At 39.9% G+C, this 21381-nt stretch overlaps 1 protein-coding gene across 2 annotated transcripts; it reads left to right on the plus strand.

Annotated features, from left to right (window-relative positions):
- Positions 1-501: 501 nt before the first annotated feature.
- Positions 502-21262, plus strand: st14 (ST14 transmembrane serine protease matriptase). Of its 2 annotated transcripts, none has more exons than XM_082551567.1 (19): positions 502-823; positions 7912-8056; positions 8685-8845; positions 10351-10421; positions 10800-10969; positions 11659-11694; positions 12139-12367; positions 13875-14014; positions 14128-14228; positions 14578-14687; positions 15537-15667; positions 16070-16174; positions 16317-16424; positions 16804-16917; positions 17408-17527; positions 17982-18162; positions 18824-19092; positions 19486-19622; positions 19737-21262. In XM_082551567.1, the coding sequence occupies exons 1-19, from the start codon at positions 797-799 to the stop codon at positions 19896-19898; spliced, it is 2517 nt and encodes an 838-aa protein (XP_082407693.1). In that variant the 5' UTR covers positions 502-796; the 3' UTR covers positions 19899-21262. The 2 variants fall into 2 exon arrangements, with proteins under 2 accessions (XP_082407693.1, XP_082407692.1); XM_082551566.1 differs by having other exon boundaries at positions 503-823; positions 19483-19622.
- Positions 21263-21381: the final 119 nt, after the last annotated feature.

Genomic DNA, 21381 nt, shown 5'->3' on the forward strand with positions numbered 1-21381 from the left:
GTTGTTGCTGCTGCTGCTGCTGTTTTTGTTGCAACAGGAGTGGCTAAGTACTAAAATAATTTAATCAGTAAACAAATAGAGTTATTAAACATCAAAGTATTGCTGTCAAAATGATAAAACATCACAAAAATAAAAACCTCAGTTCATTCATTCTAAATGAAAGCCTGTATGCTGAGTGTAGTACAAAAACTAACATACTATATTTTGAAATAATGCAACAGAGTTTATACTCTGTAAACAGTCCACATGAATGCATAATGGTACAAGCTTTTTATGAAAAATCTTTAGATTTTTTTAATACTTGGCAGCAACCTCCCTAAATGGTCAGCAGGGGGAACACATGTCTTGAAAATAAAGAAATAAAAGCTTCCTCTTACAGTAAGTCCCCAAACAGAAAAGCAGCTGGTTTAACAAAATGTTAGTTTGTACTCCCGGACAGCATATAGGGGCAGTTATAAGTTAAATTGCTCTACCTCAGGTGGGCTTTCTTTTTTGGGTGGGGACAGGACCTACAGGTGTTTGGGGGCGTGGCTTGTGTTATAGGCGTGTGAGGAAAAAAAGTCGGTTTCAGGTGTTTCAGCATTCCCAGCCCTCGACGACTCAGGAAGTGAGTGCTGAAGCTTTGATTCGTCGTCAAGAAGCTACAAGATTTACTTATTCACTTTTTACTGAACACTACAGCTTCAAGGTCCGAACCTCTGCTGAATTTTTGTGAAGGAGAACAAACTAACAAGCTACAGAAAACAAAAAGGGTTGTCTCGATCCCGTGGGACTTCTCTTGGATCCTTCTTTGAAGATGCATTCCGCCAGATATGACAAAGATGTAAGTTTTGTACAACTTGATATGCGAGTCTTTATTTATTTATTTATTTATTTATTTATTTATTTATTTATTAAGTCTTGGGTATCAGCATTACCTCGGCGTTTCCTGTTTGGACACGCTCACAGTCGCACAGATCTTCTGAAGTTAGATCTGCTGCTGACAGGCTCTTTGTGGGCCGTGTCCACGACAAGAAGAGGCACTAATACATCTCTGCAAAATGTAACCCTTGATCCTCGTATATTTAGCACCTGACAGCGATTCTGCTAAATCTAGTCTTAAATGACTCTTGTTTCTAGGCTTCGCCCACCTTGCGACGTGATGTGCCCTCATCATAATGAATGGATAAACTGAGACTTCTTGAGTAGAAAAATGGGTCCTTCTCCGTTTTTTATTTTGGACAAAGTGTCCAAAAGTTTGAAGTGTTTGACATGTTATTAAGGCAAACAAACAGCTTTTCAGCTTTTTACAAATCAAAGTTGCATCTTTTAGGCAGGTTTAGTGTAATATCAGATCAACTATTAATGATTAATTATTAAGCCTGTGAGCTATTTCCGGTTACCACCTGAGAAGAGTTGTTTTCTGTTCCTGCAGTAAGAGGAAGTGAAACTGAGATGGTCTCAGACAGTCTGTTACTAGAAGTTTGACTGAATGTCATTTACATCTTTGAATTAAAAAAATCTAAACTGTAGATTGCCCCCAATCCAGAAACCTGGGTAGCCTGTGCTGGCAGAGAGGCCCTGAGATTTTCTCTTAGAAGCACACACATTTCTAAGAAACTATTCTAATATCCAGAGCAGCGTCACATTTCCAGTGATTTCCCAGCAAAAAGGTGTGGTGTGGCTTTTGGAGAATGGAGGCTGGTGGATGAGCAGGACTTCAGTTTTGACAATAAAGTTATTATTGTTGGCATTAAAAGCTTTTTACTGAACAATATTTACTCAGGCTTGCATGTTCAGTGCTAATAGGATGAGAAAACTGCCGAGAGCGTTCTTTGCCCAACCTACAGGTCAAATTTTCCAGGAACATGCATACATTATTTAAATGTCCATACCATTCTACTTATTTCATACGGTAATTCAGTCTTGTTTAAGACTCTGTGCATTAGCAGTGCATCATGTGGGTGGAAAGAAAAGTGACAGACAGCCAAAGGTGAATTTCTCTTAGCAAAGGGATTCATTAATGGTTTCAAGGCTTTGGTCAGTGCTGCTTAAAACTACTAGCACTTCAACTTCTCAGCTTAGTGAGAAACGTTCAAACTTCCAAGCAAGTTCACTGTGTGGTGTAGTGTGAATAAATAACAGGAACTATATATTGAAAGACATTAAGAAAGAGCTAACTAATAATGTGTTGAAATATCTCCAGTACCATCGTGTAGGTTGAGGATGCTCTCAATACATAGCATTTGACCCAAGTAAGTGGAAGAGTGTTTTGTGACTCAATCTCTGACTTCTACTAAGACACAGAAAAATACTACCTTTTATATGAATTCTGAAATGTTACGCATATCTACAAGACTCAAAATCAAATGCTATATAGCACAAGAAGTTGTTGTAGATAGTAAACCTGCGCACATCTGTATGAACACGTTCAGTAGTTGTCCAGCCTTGATCATAAAGATGGTAAAAAATGCATCCAGTCCTTTAGGGTTTCTTAAAGTTGTGGCAAAATTTGAAATCTACAAAAGCTTTTAATGTTTCTAAATTTAAAAGTGTGCATATTGAAATGTGATAAATCAAAATCAGTTATTGTAAATGTGTGCTTGTAGTTCATTTGCAACTGCAGAATTACTACGTTGTCACATGTGGCCTCTTATCGTTACTATATTTACCACCACCTCACTGCCTGACCTATTTCCTTTTCCGATGTGGTGTAAAAACATACTCAAGTAACTCAGAACCTCTCTGACATGTATACATGCTCAAGGACAGAGTTGGGGATAGATAGATGGATGGGTGCATTAAACCCAAGAAGAAATCTTTTAAATGCAGAGCCACAGAGCTGACTGCCACACCTTACCTTTTTAATCTTAAAGCTATGACAGACTGTTGCTTGAACGAAACTTGTTGCATAGTTTCCCCAAGTTCTTTTTTCTTTTTTTTAAAGATTTGATTACTCACAATGAAGTCGATCTTAGATACTGGATCAAATGGGAATACTGTGATTAATGCACTCTGCCTGCTGTTTGTGTGGTGACTCAGCAGAGTTGGTAAATAATTCTTCAAGCAAGGCCGTGCTGCCTTTTCCTCTCTGTTTCGGCCTACATTTCAAATCCGCCATGTTAAAACTTAGCAACAAACGTGACGGGAACGCGGTGATGATGTCAAATCTTATGTTGACTTCACCGAGTGGTACATCCCTGTTAACGCTGACAAAACTGGAGACGGCTTAAATCTTACACTGTCTTAAATGCGGTCAGTAATGTTCAGCCTGACAGACTTTATTGCATAATTCAGCTTTAGCCAGCGTCTGCATCTTTGGGTACAGAATGTGCCAGTGGGCACGACCTGATGTATTGTTCTTCCTTCAGCACTGGGTAAGATGCAGTAAGGGATGATTTGTTGAATTATCTGTTCCCAACCTTCTGCCTGGTTCAACATTTTTCCCACTGTATGCTTGGAGCTATTGTCAGGTGAGAAATGTGTGTAGGCGTCTGCTCACTAAAACTTAATGACATCGCTGCAGTCTGTATTGTGCTGATTGGCTCTAGTGGTTGCCGTACCAAAGGCATATAAGGTAAAGCCATCATTTTTAGACAGAAGCGTGTTTATGGATTTTTTAAGGTTAACTACTGCATATGTTTAACAAGCTGCATAAAGCCTGCTGTGGCTCCAGAGGGAGCTCGGTAAAAAATCTGCATTAATTGATGTCACTTAGGTCACCATCTAGTGAGACTGCACACTAGTTTTACAGAGAAAAGTCTGGGTGTCTGGAGTTAAAAACAAGTGGCCAGCCTGTCCTCGTCTCTGCCCGAGGCGATTAGCTAGAGGCTGTATTAGCTGCTGCTATCATAACGCAATGGATCTGCATTGTGTGTGTAATGTAGCCTCTAGGGCTGCGCAAGGGAAAAATAAAGAAGAAAAATTTCTGGATTTTAGTCTATTGATTTTGATATATAAATTGTCCCTCAGTAGTCTAACAATGGTATGGCAGTACAATACTTGGCCTCTTGTGAGCTTTGTATCATTGTGGAGCTGTGACTCTGCAGCCCCCAAAAAACTTCAGAAAGTCCACGTCTAAGAAATGCACAGGGCTACACTTGAGTTAAAAGAACAGAACAAAGGCGTCGCTGTCCTTGTTTTTTTTCTTTTAAATATCTGATAGGATTGCACAGAATACCAGGTGGCACCTATGTGAGCAAACACTGGTGTAGAAACATGGCAGCTTGCATGTTGCTCAAATTTTGTTCACACCCGTCTAAGAGTCTTAAAGGATCAGTGGGTGTGTATAAGTGTGTATCTGGAAACACGTAGTACTTTAAAAAATGTTTTTAATGTCAGACGTTTAGATTTGTTATGGTACCACAAGTTTTATTTTTATTTATATGTATATGTATGTATATATATATGGCTTTGCATGTCATCATCTAAACGACACCATCTGTAAGCACTTAGCAGTTCCCTTTGGCTGTGGCTTAAATGTCAACTGTGTCAGTTCTGTGTTCCTTCTTCACTAGTGGTGGTTGACTACCGCAAATTGCGTAACATTTGTCTTTGTCTTTCTTAGCAATTTATTATTATAGTCATTAGATAAACGATTATGTCAAAAATGAAGATGTATAGAGTCCTTTAAAAAAACAATCAAGTGAAATGGTAGTATCTCAAAGTATAAGAAACTGCTTTTGAATATACTAAAAAAAACACAGTAAAAGCTCACAAGTAAGCTTTGAGGCCACACCTCATGGTTGAACTTTCCTGCTTGTAAGACTGGTTAGACGACAAAGACGCGCTCAGTGACTACTGCACCCATGTGGTGAACCAGATTGATTTCTTGTTAACCATTAACAACTTTTTAAGTTTGAAGCCAGTGGTGTAATGGAGTTTGGTGTAGGTGTAGACAACCTGTCCTTGAGCAACACACCATATGCAGCTCCAAAGTCATGAAACTTGAAACACTGGGGGCAATGGTTTAGATCTTCATTAGATGACTGCACTGCTTTAAAGTTAATTTGGGGCTAAAGGAAAAAAAAAAGACTGCGCTTTGCTAAAAGGTGTTTGCTTCTTCAATTGTTTGGCAAGTGCTTCTTTTGAACTGCGACAAGATGATGCATCTGTCTGATAACCCCTCCTCTTCTTCTTATTCATACTGTAGTGTTGTTTTTGTGTGTGTGTGTGTGTGTGTGTGTGTGTGTTTTGTGCTCCTCCTTCTTTGGTTGTAAAGATGGGGCAATTGGTACATACCACTCAAATCTCCCCCTAAATCTCTCTCTTCTCTTCCTTCTCTACCTTTATTGCCATTGCATATAGCACATACAATGACATTTGTTGTCTCTTTTTAATAAAAGAAAGTTGTTTTCTTGTTAACCATTAACAGCTTTTTAAGTTTGAAGCCAGTAGTGTAATGGAGTTTGTCCAATAAATAAAAACTTCTATGTAATGATATAAAAAAGCCAATGTATAAAGATTTCAATGTGCTTGAGAGGTTAAAATCGTGCAAGAGTTTAAAGTACTTTAAAACCATACATGCCACAAAAACCCACTTAAATGCCTTAAAAATGAAAAATAAAACTTTGTAGAGGGGCTCTTACTGTGCCTTGGAGCAGCTGGAATGATGCTGGAAAACTGAGAATTGACTTTAGTTATGGCTGCTGGATTAAAAACCGTTTGTAAAACTGGAAGTACGGGTCTCTAAAGCCCTGCTACATGTTCCAGATGGCAACATTTGAGAACCATTGAGCTAAGCTAGCTAGCTAAAGATCCATTTCGTTACTATGAGTCATCTCCTGTTGCTGTGGAAACAGGTAACTTCCTTCAATACTTCTACACTTGTGTCTGTCCTATTTTGTTTTTGTTTTTTTTTTCTTTTCTGTTTATATCCACAGCCTTGAGGTGTTGCCGTAGTTGGTTACCACCAGATGCCAACAATAACGAGCCCTGTAACGGTTGCGCTCTCACTCTTGTGTGGTATGCTCACACAGAAGCTTCAGTGCTTGTGTCTTTGAAGGTTGAAGTTCTATTGCAAGGCTGTGTTGTTAAGTATGCTTGTGCATTTTTAAGCAGGCATATTTAAATGCCAGAGCTTTCTTAGCAGGTATACGCTGTAAACCTGCACATCAACTAGGCTACATTAGTTTCTGCCAACATCTTCATAGTTCAGTGTTGACTGATGGCCTACAGTCATTTAGGGTGGCATAGCTCACTGAGTTGGTATTTAAAAAAAATGCTGCATATTCAGAATGAGAGAGTATTTCCTTCTTCTAGCGAAGAATAGAATATGGTGAAAAGTATGTAATAGTTTTATTGGGCTATGATCAGGGTGACTAATAAGGAGAGACCCTGGAGCACTTGCTGACCCCATATCTAATGATTCCCCTCATTTTAGCCCATGATTGCTGTTCCAGATTCCAATTAGAAAGCATGTGTGGAAGCCCTAGCTGGGCAAGAATAGGCCTTAATTGCCATGAGTTATCATCTAGACTCATGTAATTGAGCCCCCATCTTAAGGGGCAGCACATCTGACAAATTGATTTAATACCAAAGTGATTCTCCATCCCTAATGGCACTCTGGCTTCTTCACTCAGGGGCTACTGGCACTGAATTCATTGTGTGTTGATTACTAACAGGCCTAAAACCTTTCTCTCTGTCCACCCACTTGAGCGAGATTGGTAACAGACTTTCATACAGTATCGGCGCACACACACACCCTGAAGCACATGTCCATATTATGATTTCTTTATCTTGGTTATCATGCTGAATTTCTGAATGTAAGCGTGTGTGCTGCTGCGTGAATAAAAAAGGCACAGTTACTAAACTGGTTTTGTCAGTGTTGTGTAAAAACAAGTCACCTGTCTGAATTTGTCACTCCTGGAAAGTAGTCCAAAGTGTTTCACAACACACGTAACTGCTGCATTGCAGCAACATATTACTTGGAATAAAACAGTTTTTTCTACCTTGTATACAGGGAGCTCATTTCTTCATGACAGCCAATGAAACATGTGAAGTTTAAAAAGTAAAGCTTGAAGAACTCACAGATGTGCTTTTCACTTCTGTTGTGGGAATAATGAGTTTGCAAAGTTGTTTCTGTAATTAAAAGTATAAAAATCACTTTGAATCTACATTTCAAAATTTCATAGAAATGGTAGGTTTGAACCATAGATGGAGAAGATAATAGCGAGAGGCAAAAATAATTTGTACCCATAACAAACCCACAGCAGACCTGGGTGCACCTTCATGCTTTGCAGCATCGTTTATTTGCTGTATACACACAGTTGGCTGCAGCTCTCTCTCGCTGCCAGCCGCACACACGGACGACAACAACAATACTGCAGGACCCAGTTCCGTGCAGGTGCGTCCGCCTTCCCTGCACGGCACTGCAGGCCATGCCCCACCACAATACCACTCCACGCAAAAGTCAAAAACATGTATTGATCATGGTAGTCTGTACATTACATACAGAGATTTGACTTGTGCAGACAAAAATCTACCATTAAACACTATAGGCACTACACACAGTGCCACACCCTAAATGACATCATCCTCTAAATGGCACCATTATTTATAATGTCAACAAGTAGTTTTTATGAAACGAACTAACAATAAAGACCATAAGCTAATTAGGAAAACCTTTATTAAAGTATCAATCAAATGAGCAGTACACTAATTCTCTAATAGATTTCTATACTGCTGACCAGAGAGAACTAGCTGGCCATTAGGATACATTGGCTTCATTTTTCAGACCCAGAGGCTATGCCCATCTTCTCTACAGTCTGTTTTAAAGACCCACTTCTTACCGGTGAATTTTGGTCACTATTTAGGAAGGTTTAGGAAAAACTAAATATTTCTCTGTAGCTCGCGGTGTAAATGTTGTCTGCACTGACAATGTGGCTTCCTTTCTGTTTGCTCACTGTGTTTTTTGTTCTCTTTCTGCATCAGGGTCACAGCAAACATGAGCGGATCGACTTTTTAACCCAAAAAGAGAAGGCACCACCAAAGAGCAAGACTGGCATCGTGATTGGTGTTGTTGTGGCACTTCTCATCCTTTCAGCCGTCGCAGCTTTCCTCATTTGGTTTTTTGTCTGTGAGTATTAAAAGCTTTCTTTGAATATGCTGTCCAGGGTGGGTGCTTGGCATGCGTGCTTTGAAATGCTTGATAAATTCAAGATGAAGACAATTGCTGGACATTGTGTGCAGACGATCTGTCCGAAAATCAGAGTTGTCTTTGACAGAATGTAAATGGATAGTTGCGTTGTTAACATTGCTTACTGCCAAACCTTTTAGAGCATGATAAACAGAGAAGTAGATCATTTACACTTGCTGTGAAAGCACAGCTCTTTGAATGTGAGTGCAAGAGTGGCTTGTTTGGGTTTTGTAATTTCCCATTAGTGTTAGCCTGTTTGACAGCTCTGACGTTCTTTTTAATAACGCAAAGGAGAAAAATGTCACAGAGACCATGGCGCAGCTTTCTTGTCATTTACACATACGGAGCCTGATAAAAAGGCTTCTGAAGTCTTGATAAACACAGTCTTGATTTAACTGACTGTTTTAATTGGCCTGAGAAGCAAACTGTCGTCACAGCATAAGATTGCACTGTACAGTCTCAGCTTGTGCTTGAAGGCCTGTTGAAAACTTTCCCCTTTCATCAGAAGCAACCATCTCATCCCATTTTGTTGATCAAACACTTAACTCTCATCTGCTTCTCTTCCAAGTTAAAGATGCTGATTCAGATGCCGCCCTCAGTAAGCAGCTCCGTCAATCAGTACCGGTTTTTAGCGGGCGTATGACGCTGGTTAATCAACCTTATGACCAAAACCTGGAGGACACCAACAGCCCAGAATTCCAGGCTCTGGCAGAAAAATTGGAGACAGTTGTAAGTCTGACACCCTGTTTTGTTCCCTTTCTGTCATGTGCATTGTTATTGTTAACTATTTAGAGCAGAGTTTTGAGTGCTCTTCTTAAGGATTAGCACTGAATGTTGTTTGCCATTGAGGAAATGCTTTTTTAAATATGTCCATCCCAGTGCACAGAAAGCGCTAAAGGGCACATTTGTGTGGGTGGAATAAAACTCCGTGCATTCCCTGAGTAATTCCCTCAACAGCATCTCCTATTATTGGAGGCAGTGGAGATGTTTGCAGCACCACTTAGGAGAATGTTGATAACAAAAAGCCCTCCCTCAAACCCATCAAGCGCACACTTGCTCACTGAAAGCTACATAAGTGAGGGTGTTAGATGAGAATTAGAGTGGAAGTGCTGGACAAGAATATTAGATGACTAGACAATTGGATGAAAGCTTTGCGATGCGCACCCCTGCTTCCAAAAAAAGTTGGAAAGGATGCCGAGTAAAATCTAGACAATATATAATGCACTCATTTCCATATCACTGAACCCTTATATTTAATCTAAAAACAAGAACAAAGACAGCATTGCATGCTGTAAGTAAGAATATTTAAGAAAATCTACACACATTTTGAATTTGATGCAAGCAACATGTTTTGTTTTTGTTTTTTAAAGATACCCAATCACATTTACCACTGTATTGCAAATATTACATGATGTTGTGTACAGGTACTTCAAGAAAAATTCCCCAATTTTGATTTGTCTGTGCAATTCCACTTCCCTTCAGTCCATCTTAAATGAGCTTTGACTTGGAGAATGCAGCGTTTTTCTGACCCAAGTCATTTTCGCTACTTAATCAAGTCTGGTTTTTGGTTTTGTTGAACAAATTTTTCTCCCCATTCTTGCTTCTAAAAAACTCCAGTCTGCTGTTAAAATAGATAAATAAATAATGATTAAGCTCTAATAGATGTGAAATCCTCCACTAGACATTTTTTCAGCTTAACTTTCTAGCATGTTTTTTTTCAGTATCTGATTCAAAACGGTAAATGGACCTATACTTATATAGCACTTTTCTACTCTACCTGAGCACTCAAAGCGCTTTATACAACTTGCCTCATTCAGCCATTCACACCAATTCATACAAGCACTTTTTTTCTATGCTTTTTCCTGAGTAAGTGCTTTCTGTCTAACATCGCATACATTCATACGCCGATGGGTGGATCGGAGAGAAACTTGGGAAAAGTATCTCACCCTAGGTTATTTGGCACACAGACTGGGCGCAGCCAGGGATTGAACCAAAAACCTTCTGATTCGTTTTTAAAAAAAAAATGACTGTAGTTTTCAGAAAGACCAAAATATTTCTGGTCTGTCTTTGTGCTGCTTTCAGTCACATATAATTTATAAAAAGAAGGCAAATTAAGCTTTTGTTTCAGCTCTTATCACTAACTATTATACTAACTACTATGCTATTTATATGTTGAGTATGAACACATGCAGAGATCTTATGAATATTAAGTGGAATACATTGTCTCTCCACAGCTGGGGAACTATTTAAAGAGAGATCCAATCCTTGAAAAATACTACACCAAATCTGTAGTCACTGCATTCAGGTACTGTTGTGATCCTGAGTTCTTCTATTTTTTTTTTTTTTTTTAGTAGTGAACAGTCCGCTACAGTGCTTGTTTAGGTTTGATGTCCAAAAAAGAAAAAAAGATGCACTAAATCTTGAAGGAAGAAAATGATTGTTTTGCACAGAGGTTTTTGTTTTTGCTAGCATTACAGGATTCAATGTGGTCTAATTGGTTAATACCGCCTGGAGCTATGCTTGTAGTATTCCACAGTAGTAATATATGAATCAGTGGCTAGTAGCAGTAACTAATAATATTAGCTATTTTAGCTTTTGGTATTTAGCTGTTTAGGTTTTTGTGACCTCTTGAATGCTCAAGTCTGTTTCTTTGATTCCATTTCCATTTGTCTGCTTACACCAGCGAGGGCGTGAAAGCCTACTACTGGTCTCAGTTCAACATTCCACACAGCGACCTGGAGATGATACCGGACGTTTCAGAGGAGCGGATCTTGGATGCACTGGAGAGTGGCATTAGGCAAAGCCGCTTGGCAAGTGCCCCTGATGTCAAGATCAGTCAAGTCACTGCCTCACGTATGTAACACCAGGGTCTGGTGGGGGGGGTCACAAGACGTATTGCCCTAGTTGGTTTTAGTATTTGATTTTTAAAAATCAAGAAAGATAAAGCTTTGTGAATACAGATCAGAATAGCGTTATTGTTGTATGCTTTCCAAATTGGTATTCTGTGTGCTTTGTATTTATATTACAGGGGCTTGCTTTGAGTTGTGCTGATAAGATGATAACTGATAAGCCAGACCTCTCAGCTTGTGCTGCATCTGAGATTGCACATTTTATGCTGTTTGGATCCTCTAATGATATTAGCTGGGGCCTGGCCTCACTCGAGACAGCCATTTTTCTTCCTTCTGTCTTCTCAGCATTCACGTTGCATTTGTCCACATCCTGGCCACCAGCCAAGTGTTGGCCCTGTGACTCAGTGGTTTCGGTCCTCCTTTTAAAATGATTTCTGTGGGTATGATTTGATGTTGCTGTCCCAGATAGTTAGACAGAGATGTATGAGTTGCTGCTGTAGGGCAAGGTGAGATGGAGCAGAAAGAGCTACACACCATCACCGGTTCCCTTAACCGCAGGGAAATGGAACAGAAAATGTGCAACCCAAATATTTTAGGCTCATGCATCAAATTCTATCAGCCTCCCAACTTTAGTGACCCATTCTTACCTTTCCTTCTGTTTCTCTGTCACCCACCCCCTCTCTCTGTCTCTAGTCACGGATTCTCGTATGGCCAGGGACCCAAGAGCCAGTGAGTACTGCATGTCCCATTTCAATCACTCGCAGTTGTAATTTTCCAGCTGGCTTGATGCTCACGCTCCTGCCAGTCTGTAACGAATGACTGGTCTATCCTGTACTGTACATGTGCTGCTGCTATAGTCAGAGATTGAGAACTGAGTATCAGGCAAGAGTGAGACACTTTTCTTTGACTCCGTCTGATGGGTTCTAACGTTCAGATGTATTATTTTGCATTACCGTAATTGCCGTCCTCACGTTAACATCAAGTGACGGTATAGAACTAACTACTGATGACTTATTTCTTCAGGCAAAAGTCTATTCATTTATTTACAATATTTGTGTAAATGTGTTTTACAAAGTCACTACAGGCCATGATGATGATTATGTTTTCTTTTGGCTGTTTCCTAGTGCCACATGTCCCTGCACACTCTGATTTAACCAGTGTTCTCATTCACAGATGATTGTTTCTACCGTCTGGAAGCTGACACAAATCCCCAGAATTTTTCATCTCCAGGGTACCCCACGGGCTACCCCCCCAAGTCACGGTGTCAGTGGCAAATCCGAGCCTCGGAGGAAAACGTTATAGTTGTCAATTTCCTTTATTTCTACATTGAGGATGACTGCTCAGACGACTTTGTCTACATCTATGACTCTTTGAGTCCAGACGATTCTCAGGCCATTACAAAGTAAGTAGTGGTGTAAATATCCAGAAGGCTTGTGGTAGGAGTATGAATAATGATTCTTTATTAAAGGAAATTAAAGGATAATACCACTATGCCATTTACTAGCTAAATGTCTTTTTGTTGTTACTGCCGTATTCCCTGTGAAAGAAATTCCATTATTTAAAAAAATACAAAAAATGTGATCAAATATCGAGTATGATATCAAATAAGCCATAACACCTATCAACATGTTGGCTTTTCAGCCCATTAGTATAAAAGGTGGTCAATTGTGCACTTTTCATAGAGGTCTGCTGTGCATTTTTCCACAGACACACCTGTGTATTTGCCTGCTAAACTACCAAAAACTGCGTTTGTAGTAGTTCCCACTATGCTGTGTATCTTCAGGACCACATTATGTCATGACTAATAGAGATAAGGTGATAAAAAGTAAACCAGTTAATTGAGCTTTTGTTTCTACAGTACATCAGGTAAACTGTAGTATTGCTGTAAACCTTGGTAAGAGGATTTCTACCAACATTTGTCTTTTTAGTCCCGATGATCAAAGAGATTCACAGAAGAGAACTGGTTACTTTATGTTTGACTTAAAGGTTGCAAAAGGATATCTGAACAAATATTTTCTTGATGTAGGTGGAACATGTTCCACTCCAATCCTTTCACTGGATTTTTGATTACATTTTTTGGGGGCTCTGAAAGCCTTTAGTGCTATATGTCCCGTTTATTGTCAACTTCTGAGACCTTGGTGAGATTGAGTTGGCTCAAAAGGGACCTCTCCTTTCAAACGTGTGAAAGGTGCCACCCTGAATCCTGCTACAGCACTGTCTGTAATTGCACTTTGTGATCAGTGGGATGGATATGATTCTGAAACTACAAGCTCCTGAATGCAACATCAGTTGTAGCTGCAGGCAATTTCAAACCCAGAAACCACTGCCAAACACATGCGTGTTACCAAGTGATGCATACAATTTTTATAATACTATTGAGTGATCAGCTTTATCCAAGGTGACATGAGGTTTATGAGAGCCATAATATAATACTCTGTAATGACATTATTCTACTGAGGGTAGATGTATTGCTGCTCTTGCAGCGTCATTCACACCTCCGTGGCTCTGCTGCCAGCAGAGCCATGCTAAAACTTTTTTGCTAATGTTCCCATTGTTTGACTTTGAAAGTCGGCCTAAGCAATTTCTGTCCATCTCTCTGCTTCATTTTCTCTTTCTCCACTTCCCTCTGCTTATCTATTGATTTCTTCTCAAATTATTATTATTATTTTTTTCTATGAAGCATTTTAAATCTGTTTGCTGTATCGGTGTTTTAGTGCTTCTGGCTAAAAATGCATACAGTTACGTTTGCCCTCTCTTAGTTGGAGCACGTAATCTCCAGTCAGTAAATGCATCAGACACATGACTTGGCTTCATGGTTGTCTTTCCTGTTTTCAGACTGTTTTTTGGTTTCCATAATCATAATCAATTTTGTTTACCTTGCTGCTTTACCGCTTCTCCTTGGTTCACAGGAAGTGTGGTCAGAGGCCTCCTTCTAACCCTCTGGAGGTTGTGTCATCTAACAACATCATGCTGATTAACTTTATAGCTGAGACTGATGCTCAGAAGCCTGGCTTCCAAGCTGCGTACAGTGTGATCCCCAAGGCTGATGGTAAAAAAGCAGACATGCATCTAGATGTGCCAAGATGTTACCTTTACACGTAAATCCATGACAAACTCCAGTATGTTCTGTAAGAATCTAAATGTATGACATGTTCATTTCAGTTACGTGTGGTGGCAGCCTTTCTCAAAAACAGGGAAACTTCACTTCCCCACTTTACCCAAGCTTTTATCCTCCTGCTAAAGACTGCAAGTGGACCATCACGGTATGTACCACTCTGCCTTTCCCCAGCCCCTCCTCTGCTTGAACCTTTACCCCCCCACACACCCCCTGCTCCTCCTCCTTCACCATGCTTAGCCTGCCATGAGAGAGATGCTGAGGCAGCACTACTGCTCAGTACCTCTTCTATCTTCATCTGTCAGACTGCTGTTTCTACTGCAGTTCTAGCTGGGCTGCAGTGTTTTGTGTGTTCGGTTGAGTTTGTTGGTGTGCATGTAGTGTGTGCGTGTGCGCGCGCTCAGTTCCATGATAGCTGTGGCTTGGTGTGTATCTTAGTTCTGTGTGTGAAGGGAGGAAAAAAAAAAAAGACAATCAGCTATTCTTTTGTATTACAGGTCGCTCCTGGGAGCAAAGTACGGCTGAGGTTCACCATGTTTCGCATGAAAGAGCCTGGAGTGGACACGCGTTTATGTCACAAAGACTATGTGGAAATTATGGGAAACAAGTAAGATATTCAGTTCCTCATATTGATGTCCAAAATAACACAAAGTTGATTCTGATACCTTTTTGTTTCTGTCTTTTCCTCATTGTGCCAAGGCCACAGCGAAATATTATTAGAATGTGAAAACTAAAATGTGGTATTAACAGGTTCACATTTGGTGTGTATCCTATCAACCTATGACATCATGATGCACCAATAGCATAATTACCTCTGACCAGTTAGAATCATGTGGTTTTTATAGCTTTATCACGTGAGGAGAGATAAGAACCTAATAAAGATGAGGTTGTATTGGAGGATGGGATCCAACATGCGACTTTCATCCACAAAAGTTGGTTTTACGTCCCATATGAAATGTGGTATTTTTCATTTTTAGTTGCAGGAGTTGTAATTATTGGCAGTATTTTCATCTAAAAATATCAGCTAAATATGTTTTTCAAAAAAAAAAGCCTTTCTGGGATTCCTTCATGGCATATAGAAGGTCAATTTGTCCATGTGCTGTTTTGTTCCTATAATTTCAAACCTATGAGATTTTGTGATCAGTGATTAACAGTGATGGTCGTGGAGAAGTAATTTTATTTGCTAATAGGCCAATACCAGTCAGGTTAATACTAATGTTGGCTGATATATGTACTATATCTACGCATATGTATATATCTGTTAACAAAGCTGTTTCCTTACTTCCTGGTCTGCTTTGACTGCCTTGTGTATTTTCCTTGTTTATTTACAGTAAACTGGTTTGTTTACAACTTTTCTGTCTTGTGCTGCCTCTTCAGAATCTGAGCAATTACTTTTTCACCAAAGCTGCCATAACCCTATCCAAAACTTAAACTGAATTTTGCTTTTGTGTTCCAGGTATTGTGGAGAAGTTGCATCGCTGTCTTTGACCTCTGACACCAACGTTCTAGTGGTTAATTTCCACTCTGATAGGTCTCACACTGACAAAGGCTTCAGTGCAGAGTACAGTTCCTATGATCCTTCAAACCGTAAGTCTTGTCTCTCAACTAAATTTACACAACATGTATGAGGCTGTGAGACTGCACAGTAACCATGTTGTTAGATGGTAACTGACTGGTAGTCAAACGGAGCTGTTCATTGTTGATGCTTTCTCATCTGTGGCAGGGAAACTCAAGAGCGAGTCTAATCACTGAAGAGCTTATTTACTGACTCCCTTTTATTTGTCACTGTCAGTCAGGAGCACGTCACTTTCAATACTCTCCACTCTTTGTTGTCTCCAAGTTTGACTAAAATGAATTTATAATTGCTCTGATCAACAGGGGCAAGCATTGGCAGCATGACTCGTCTTGTGAAAATGCATAACTCTGTTTTGCTCAATTTGCCACTATACCCCCCCACCCACCCATGTTTTCTATGTGTTATGGGATAAGCTTGCCCTGACCGGTTTGCCTGCACCAATGGCCTGTGCATCGACCAGAAATTGAAGTGTGATGGCTGGAACGACTGTGGTGACATGAGCGATGAGAGGCAGTGCAGTAAGTTCGCCTTTATCCCTGCCCCGCTTTTCCTACCTTTATTCCTCAGAACTACTTCTTTTGGCATCCTTATTTGTGAATTTCCCAATCATTCATGTATACATCTTCTTAAGATGAATTGTTGAAATTTCTGTTGTTTCAGATTGCAATAAGGACCAGTTCGCTTGCAGTAATGGCATGTGTAAACCGAAACTCTGGGTGTGTGATCATGTCAACGACTGTGGGGATGGAAGTGATGAGAAAATATGCGGTAAGTATTCCCACCTCTTAGAGGACTGTTCAGGAAATGCAAAAACCCTATTTAGCCTATTTGCTGTGCTAATTGTGTTAACATTAAAAGTCCATCACCCCTACTACTACGGCCAGTGACGACTTGGCTGTGTACGCTCATTATTCTATCTAGAATGGAGTTTGTTTGAAGCCTTGCCCAGTCTGCTCAGCGTCCTGTCAGATGCTTAATCATATACAATACATGCGAGAACTCTGGAGGCAGATTTTAATGGCTCCTGTGGCTGCACCACTAATGTCCTTCTAGAACTCATTGGATTGTCTTTTGTTCAAGTTTTTATTTATTTATTTATTTTAAAATTTTATTGCAATTTCTTCACCTTGTGTTCTATTGCCTCAAGGTTGTGCCCAAAATGAGTTCCAGTGTGGGAACGGGGTTTGTCTGCCACAAAGTGTTCAGTGTGATGATAAGCAAGACTGCAAAGATGGGAGCGATGAGGTTGGTTGTAAAACTGGTGAGTGTCTTCTGTTATTCTCTTCCCTTAAAAATCCCGCCAACATTAATGATTTATTTGGGTTGTTTGTTTTTAAGCATCTTACACAAACCATTAAATAATGAACCTTGATCCACAGCTCAGCAGTTATAGCAGTTTAACAAAGACGTTTCTCTGAAGACCTGATTCTTAACCCGAAACATTTTATGTTAGCTTTGTGTTTCTTTTTGTTTCATTCCCTCCTACTCTGTACTTCGCTCTTTATCAGCTTCCCTTTCGCTCACTCAGACACACACAGGGGGCACCCTTGCATTTCCTTTTGATTCTCACTTCTGTGAATAAAGAGGGATATTAGACCTGAACCCCAATCAATATGTCCAATCAATGCAATCAGCTCCTCAATCACTCTGCATTGTGTATTCAAGCGTCACTTTGAAGCCTCTCTGATTGCATACTGTTTTACTGGTTAAAGCGTGTTTTGATTTTGGGACGTGTCTCCACCCCACTACAGATACGAGTATATGCACTGACTATAGCTTCAAGTGTAAGAGCGGAGTTTGTATCAACAAGGTGAATGCCGAATGTGACCGCGTCCAGGACTGCTCTGATAACTCTGATGAGACCATTTGTGGTAAGACGTGCTTTAATTGCTTCACCCCTTGTGAGATTTGGGTTTTTAAAAATTGCTGTGAGTGGTCCTAATCTCTTCACTGCCATTCAGGTTAGATTGGAGAGGCTGGGCTGAGCTGCATGTTGGCTGTCTGTTAGAAAAGAGCCCCAGGCCTCGACTGCTTTTATTTCATTCTTTGAAAGCAGCTCTTGTTATCTCTGAACTTTTTTGGGTTTTTTTTTACCTACATTTCAGCCTCAGGCTTTGTCTGTATTTATTAATTTAATTTCTTTTCTTTTTTGTTTTGTTTTTTGGATCGGCTAATACGCATGTATGCCTTTTATTAAGATTCCAAAGAGTCATTATTACATTTGAAGCCAGGTTTGGCATCATGATGGCTTTAACTTAATCTCAGTTTCTGATTTTTCTCTCTTGCTTCCTCTCTGCCTCTGTTATATTTTCTGTCAAATTACAGATTGTGGCACCAGGCCTTACAAGCTGAATCGCATCGTAGGAGGGCAGAATGCTGAGCTAGGGGAGTGGCCTTGGCAGGTTAGCCTTCACTTCTTAACCCACGGACCGACTTGTGGTGCCTCAATCATCTCTAACACGTGGCTTCTTTCGGCCGCTCACTGTTTTGTCACCAGCAACTCAGAGTAAGTCACAGATCCGTAGCACTCATACACAACTGTAGTTCTCTCTGTGTAACATACAAAGTGTGCAGAAAAAAACCCAGAGTTCGGCAAAAAATTGCAGAAGGAATCTTGGTGGTGGTGGTGGTGGTGGTATCCTGGGAATGTTTTAATCAGAGTGCCCTATAGGTGGTGCACTAAGCATACTGTTCAGACTGAGACAATTGAATTATGACTGAGCTTGAGATGGGTTTATTTTCACATATTTGCCATACAAAGCATTTAGTATTCCTAACAGTTCTACACATTTTATTTTTTGAATAATTTCTTAATCCAATCTAAAAGTTAAATGCAAAACTAAGCATGAGTGTAGCAGGAGCTGCATTTGTGAAGTTTTAAATAAAAAGTTTTTGTTTAGCGTGTAAGACAGGTCTGGTCATTTTTGTGTGACACCAAAAAATGTGAGATGTTTTTTGCTTTCAGTTCAAGACTTTTTTTTTTTTAATTTATTTATTTTGGTCGAGCTGACAGAACCAACAGCAGTGATTAAAGTCTTAAATGTTGTTGCAGGGCTGTTGTAATGGATTACATTAGATTATGCCATGCTTACTCATATTTCTTCCCTATTTTATACCTAAATATATAAAAATGTCAAACTTTCCTCCATGATACTGTACTACCGCAGGAGCAACAATCCATCCAGCTGGCTGTCCTACAGTGGCATGCAGAACCAATACAGCCATGACAACGTGCAGTCCCGCAAATTGAAGAGAATCATCCCCCACCCGCTTTACAATCAAATGACATTTGACTATGACATTGCTCTGCTGGAGCTCAGTGAACCTCTGCAATTTGCCAATACCATACAACCCATCTGCCTACCCGATTCCTCCCATGTTTTCCCAGCAGGCATGTCCTGCTGGGTCACAGGCTGGGGCGCTCTCCGAGAAGGAGGTATTATAAGTGTAATGGTGATTCTCTGAACAACTGTAGTCATTTTAAATTTAATTTAAAAAAAAATCATTTATGTATTTATTTTTTGGTGACCCACTCTGTTCTTTACATTCCATTCACTGTCCATACCGTTTCCTAATCTCTCCAATCACGACATACTCCTCTTGCACTTCTTCCTGTATCCCTTTCTCTAATCTACTTTATTCCCTATACATGTATTAACACAGACACCGGCTCTCCTGTGTCACCTCTTAAACCTTCATTAGCTAACATTAATCTACCCCGTTAACCAGTTACTGTAGAAAACAGTCATTGGTTTATACCTTTTTTATGACAGCACTGGAAGGCAAGGTCATGTGACACAGTACTGATCCCTTTGTCGTACTCTAGCAGGTCAAGCTGCACAGATTTTACAGAAAGCATTAGTGAAAATCATCAATGACTCCGTGTGTGACGTGGTCACAGAAGGCCAAGTCACCTCCAGGATGCTCTGCAGTGGATACTTGTCTGGAGGAGTTGACGCATGCCAGGTGAGATTGTGTGCACATTTCCTAAAGGCATGGAAAAAAACCCAATTTGTTGATGTGGGCAGATCGCATCCAAATGCAGTCTAACAACCATTCTCCTCCAACCGTGATCACCAGGGTGACTCTGGAGGCCCCCTGGTGTGCTTCGAAGAGAGCGGGAAGTGGTTCCAGGCGGGCATTGTGAGCTGGGGAGAGGGCTGCGCTCGTCGGAACAAGCCTGGTGTCTACACGCGCGTCACCAAGCTCAGAGAATGGATTAAACGGGAGACAAATATTTGATGTTTGTGTGGGGAACAGGCTGGGTTGCAGAGTTAACCCATCCTGTTGCTCAAGGTCATCAGTGCTTTAAAAAAAACCCATCAGACTAAACATGTTATTCTGATCAGAACAAAGCTACTCGCATCAGCTACTTGACTTCAGGCATGGTATTTTATGTAATTTTTAAAGACGATCATTAGCACAATGAGCATAGTTACCCCCATCAATTCATGACCTCTTTAAGCGGTAAATACAGAGAGAAATATGAAATATATAGTTTGTGAATTATTTTTTTCACTCTTTTTGTCCAGTGTGACTGTTTTAAGGGATTCAGAGTGTTTCTGAGTACATTATCATACTCTGGAAAGTGGTTGTATTTTAAAGTTTTTAATGTGATTTTTTTTTTTTTTTTCTCTTTTGTGAGATGCTTTCATCCTCTTGCTGCAGTAAATATTGCCAGTAAGCTCATGCGGTAAGTGGCTATAAATTTATGGTTTTATGTAATGGCAGAAGTTTCTTTAAAAACAAAAAAACAATAGCTACAATAAAAACAAATAACACAAGAACAAAAATCCAGGTAGGGGAATTTTCATATCCTACTAAAATGAATGAAAACCAAAAACTGCCTTGAAGGTAGAAAATGCAGTAATCAATCTAAAAGCCCACAGTTTGCTTTGGAAAATGGCCAGCAATAAAGTACACCGGTTTGTAGTCAGCAGTCTGAAAATAGGAAAAACACTAGCATGAGCATTGAAGAGTTAGACTGGAGTGATTCATAAAAAGTTGTAGCAACCCAGATCAGTTTATTTGTTATTTATAGAGGGCCCTGCCGGTGAATGATTAGGCAAAATCTCATACTCAAGAGAAGGGCAGAGGGTGGTGTTTAGGTCTTGCTGGCTTTTGCACATGTCTGCAGTTAAGCTCAGGGCGACTGGGGTCTTCAATCACACAGCCTGAGTGTAAATCAGTGCGGTTTTCACTAGTTGCAAGAGCAATGCAATCCATTCTTCACCGTGAGAGCTTCCTCTGTTTGATCACGACCCAACTTCACCTTAAGCAACATATCTGACCCGATGGTTTATTCTAACGCAACTGTTACACTCAGGATAAGAACTAGAATTTTCCAAGGATTATTTATTGAAGGGGAGGAAATATTAGAATAAACAATTGGCAGGGTTATATACATATGTTAATGTGTATTTTTATTTATTTTTTTTTTCAAAATATGTATGTAGAAAGTTGGGAGAGGCTACAAATTTTAGAAGATATTTTCATAAGCATTGTATACAAACTGTGACTTGGATAATGGACCTTTTATTCTGTGTGTGTGTGTGCGTTTGTATCTATTTTTATATGAGTCATGATAATAAACATCTTTTATCTGATTCCTCTGCACCTAATTACATTACCTGTATCATTTGTCTTTGATGGGGCCTTGTTTTGTATTATGTTGTGCATAATGAATGCAGGCCTTGTGAGACTTTGTCCCTTCTCACAGTAGACT

The sequence above is a fragment of the Aulonocara stuartgranti genome, assembly GCF_965226115.1.
Source record: "Aulonocara stuartgranti genome assembly, chromosome: 11".
Classification (NCBI taxonomy): domain Eukaryota; kingdom Metazoa; phylum Chordata; class Actinopteri; order Cichliformes; family Cichlidae; genus Aulonocara; species Aulonocara stuartgranti.

Excerpts from the sequence above, each read along its gene's own strand:
- st14 (XM_082551566.1), top strand. The coding sequence starts at position 797 with ATGCATTCCGCCAGATATGACAAAGAT. Across the intron at positions 16,175-16,316 it reads GAGCGATGAGAGGCAGTGCA|ATTGCAATAAGGACCAGTTC; the intron begins GTAAGTTCGCCT and ends CTGTTGTTTCAG. Across the intron at positions 18,163-18,823 it reads TTTGTCACCAGCAACTCAGA|GAGCAACAATCCATCCAGCT; the intron begins GTAAGTCACAGA and ends GTACTACCGCAG.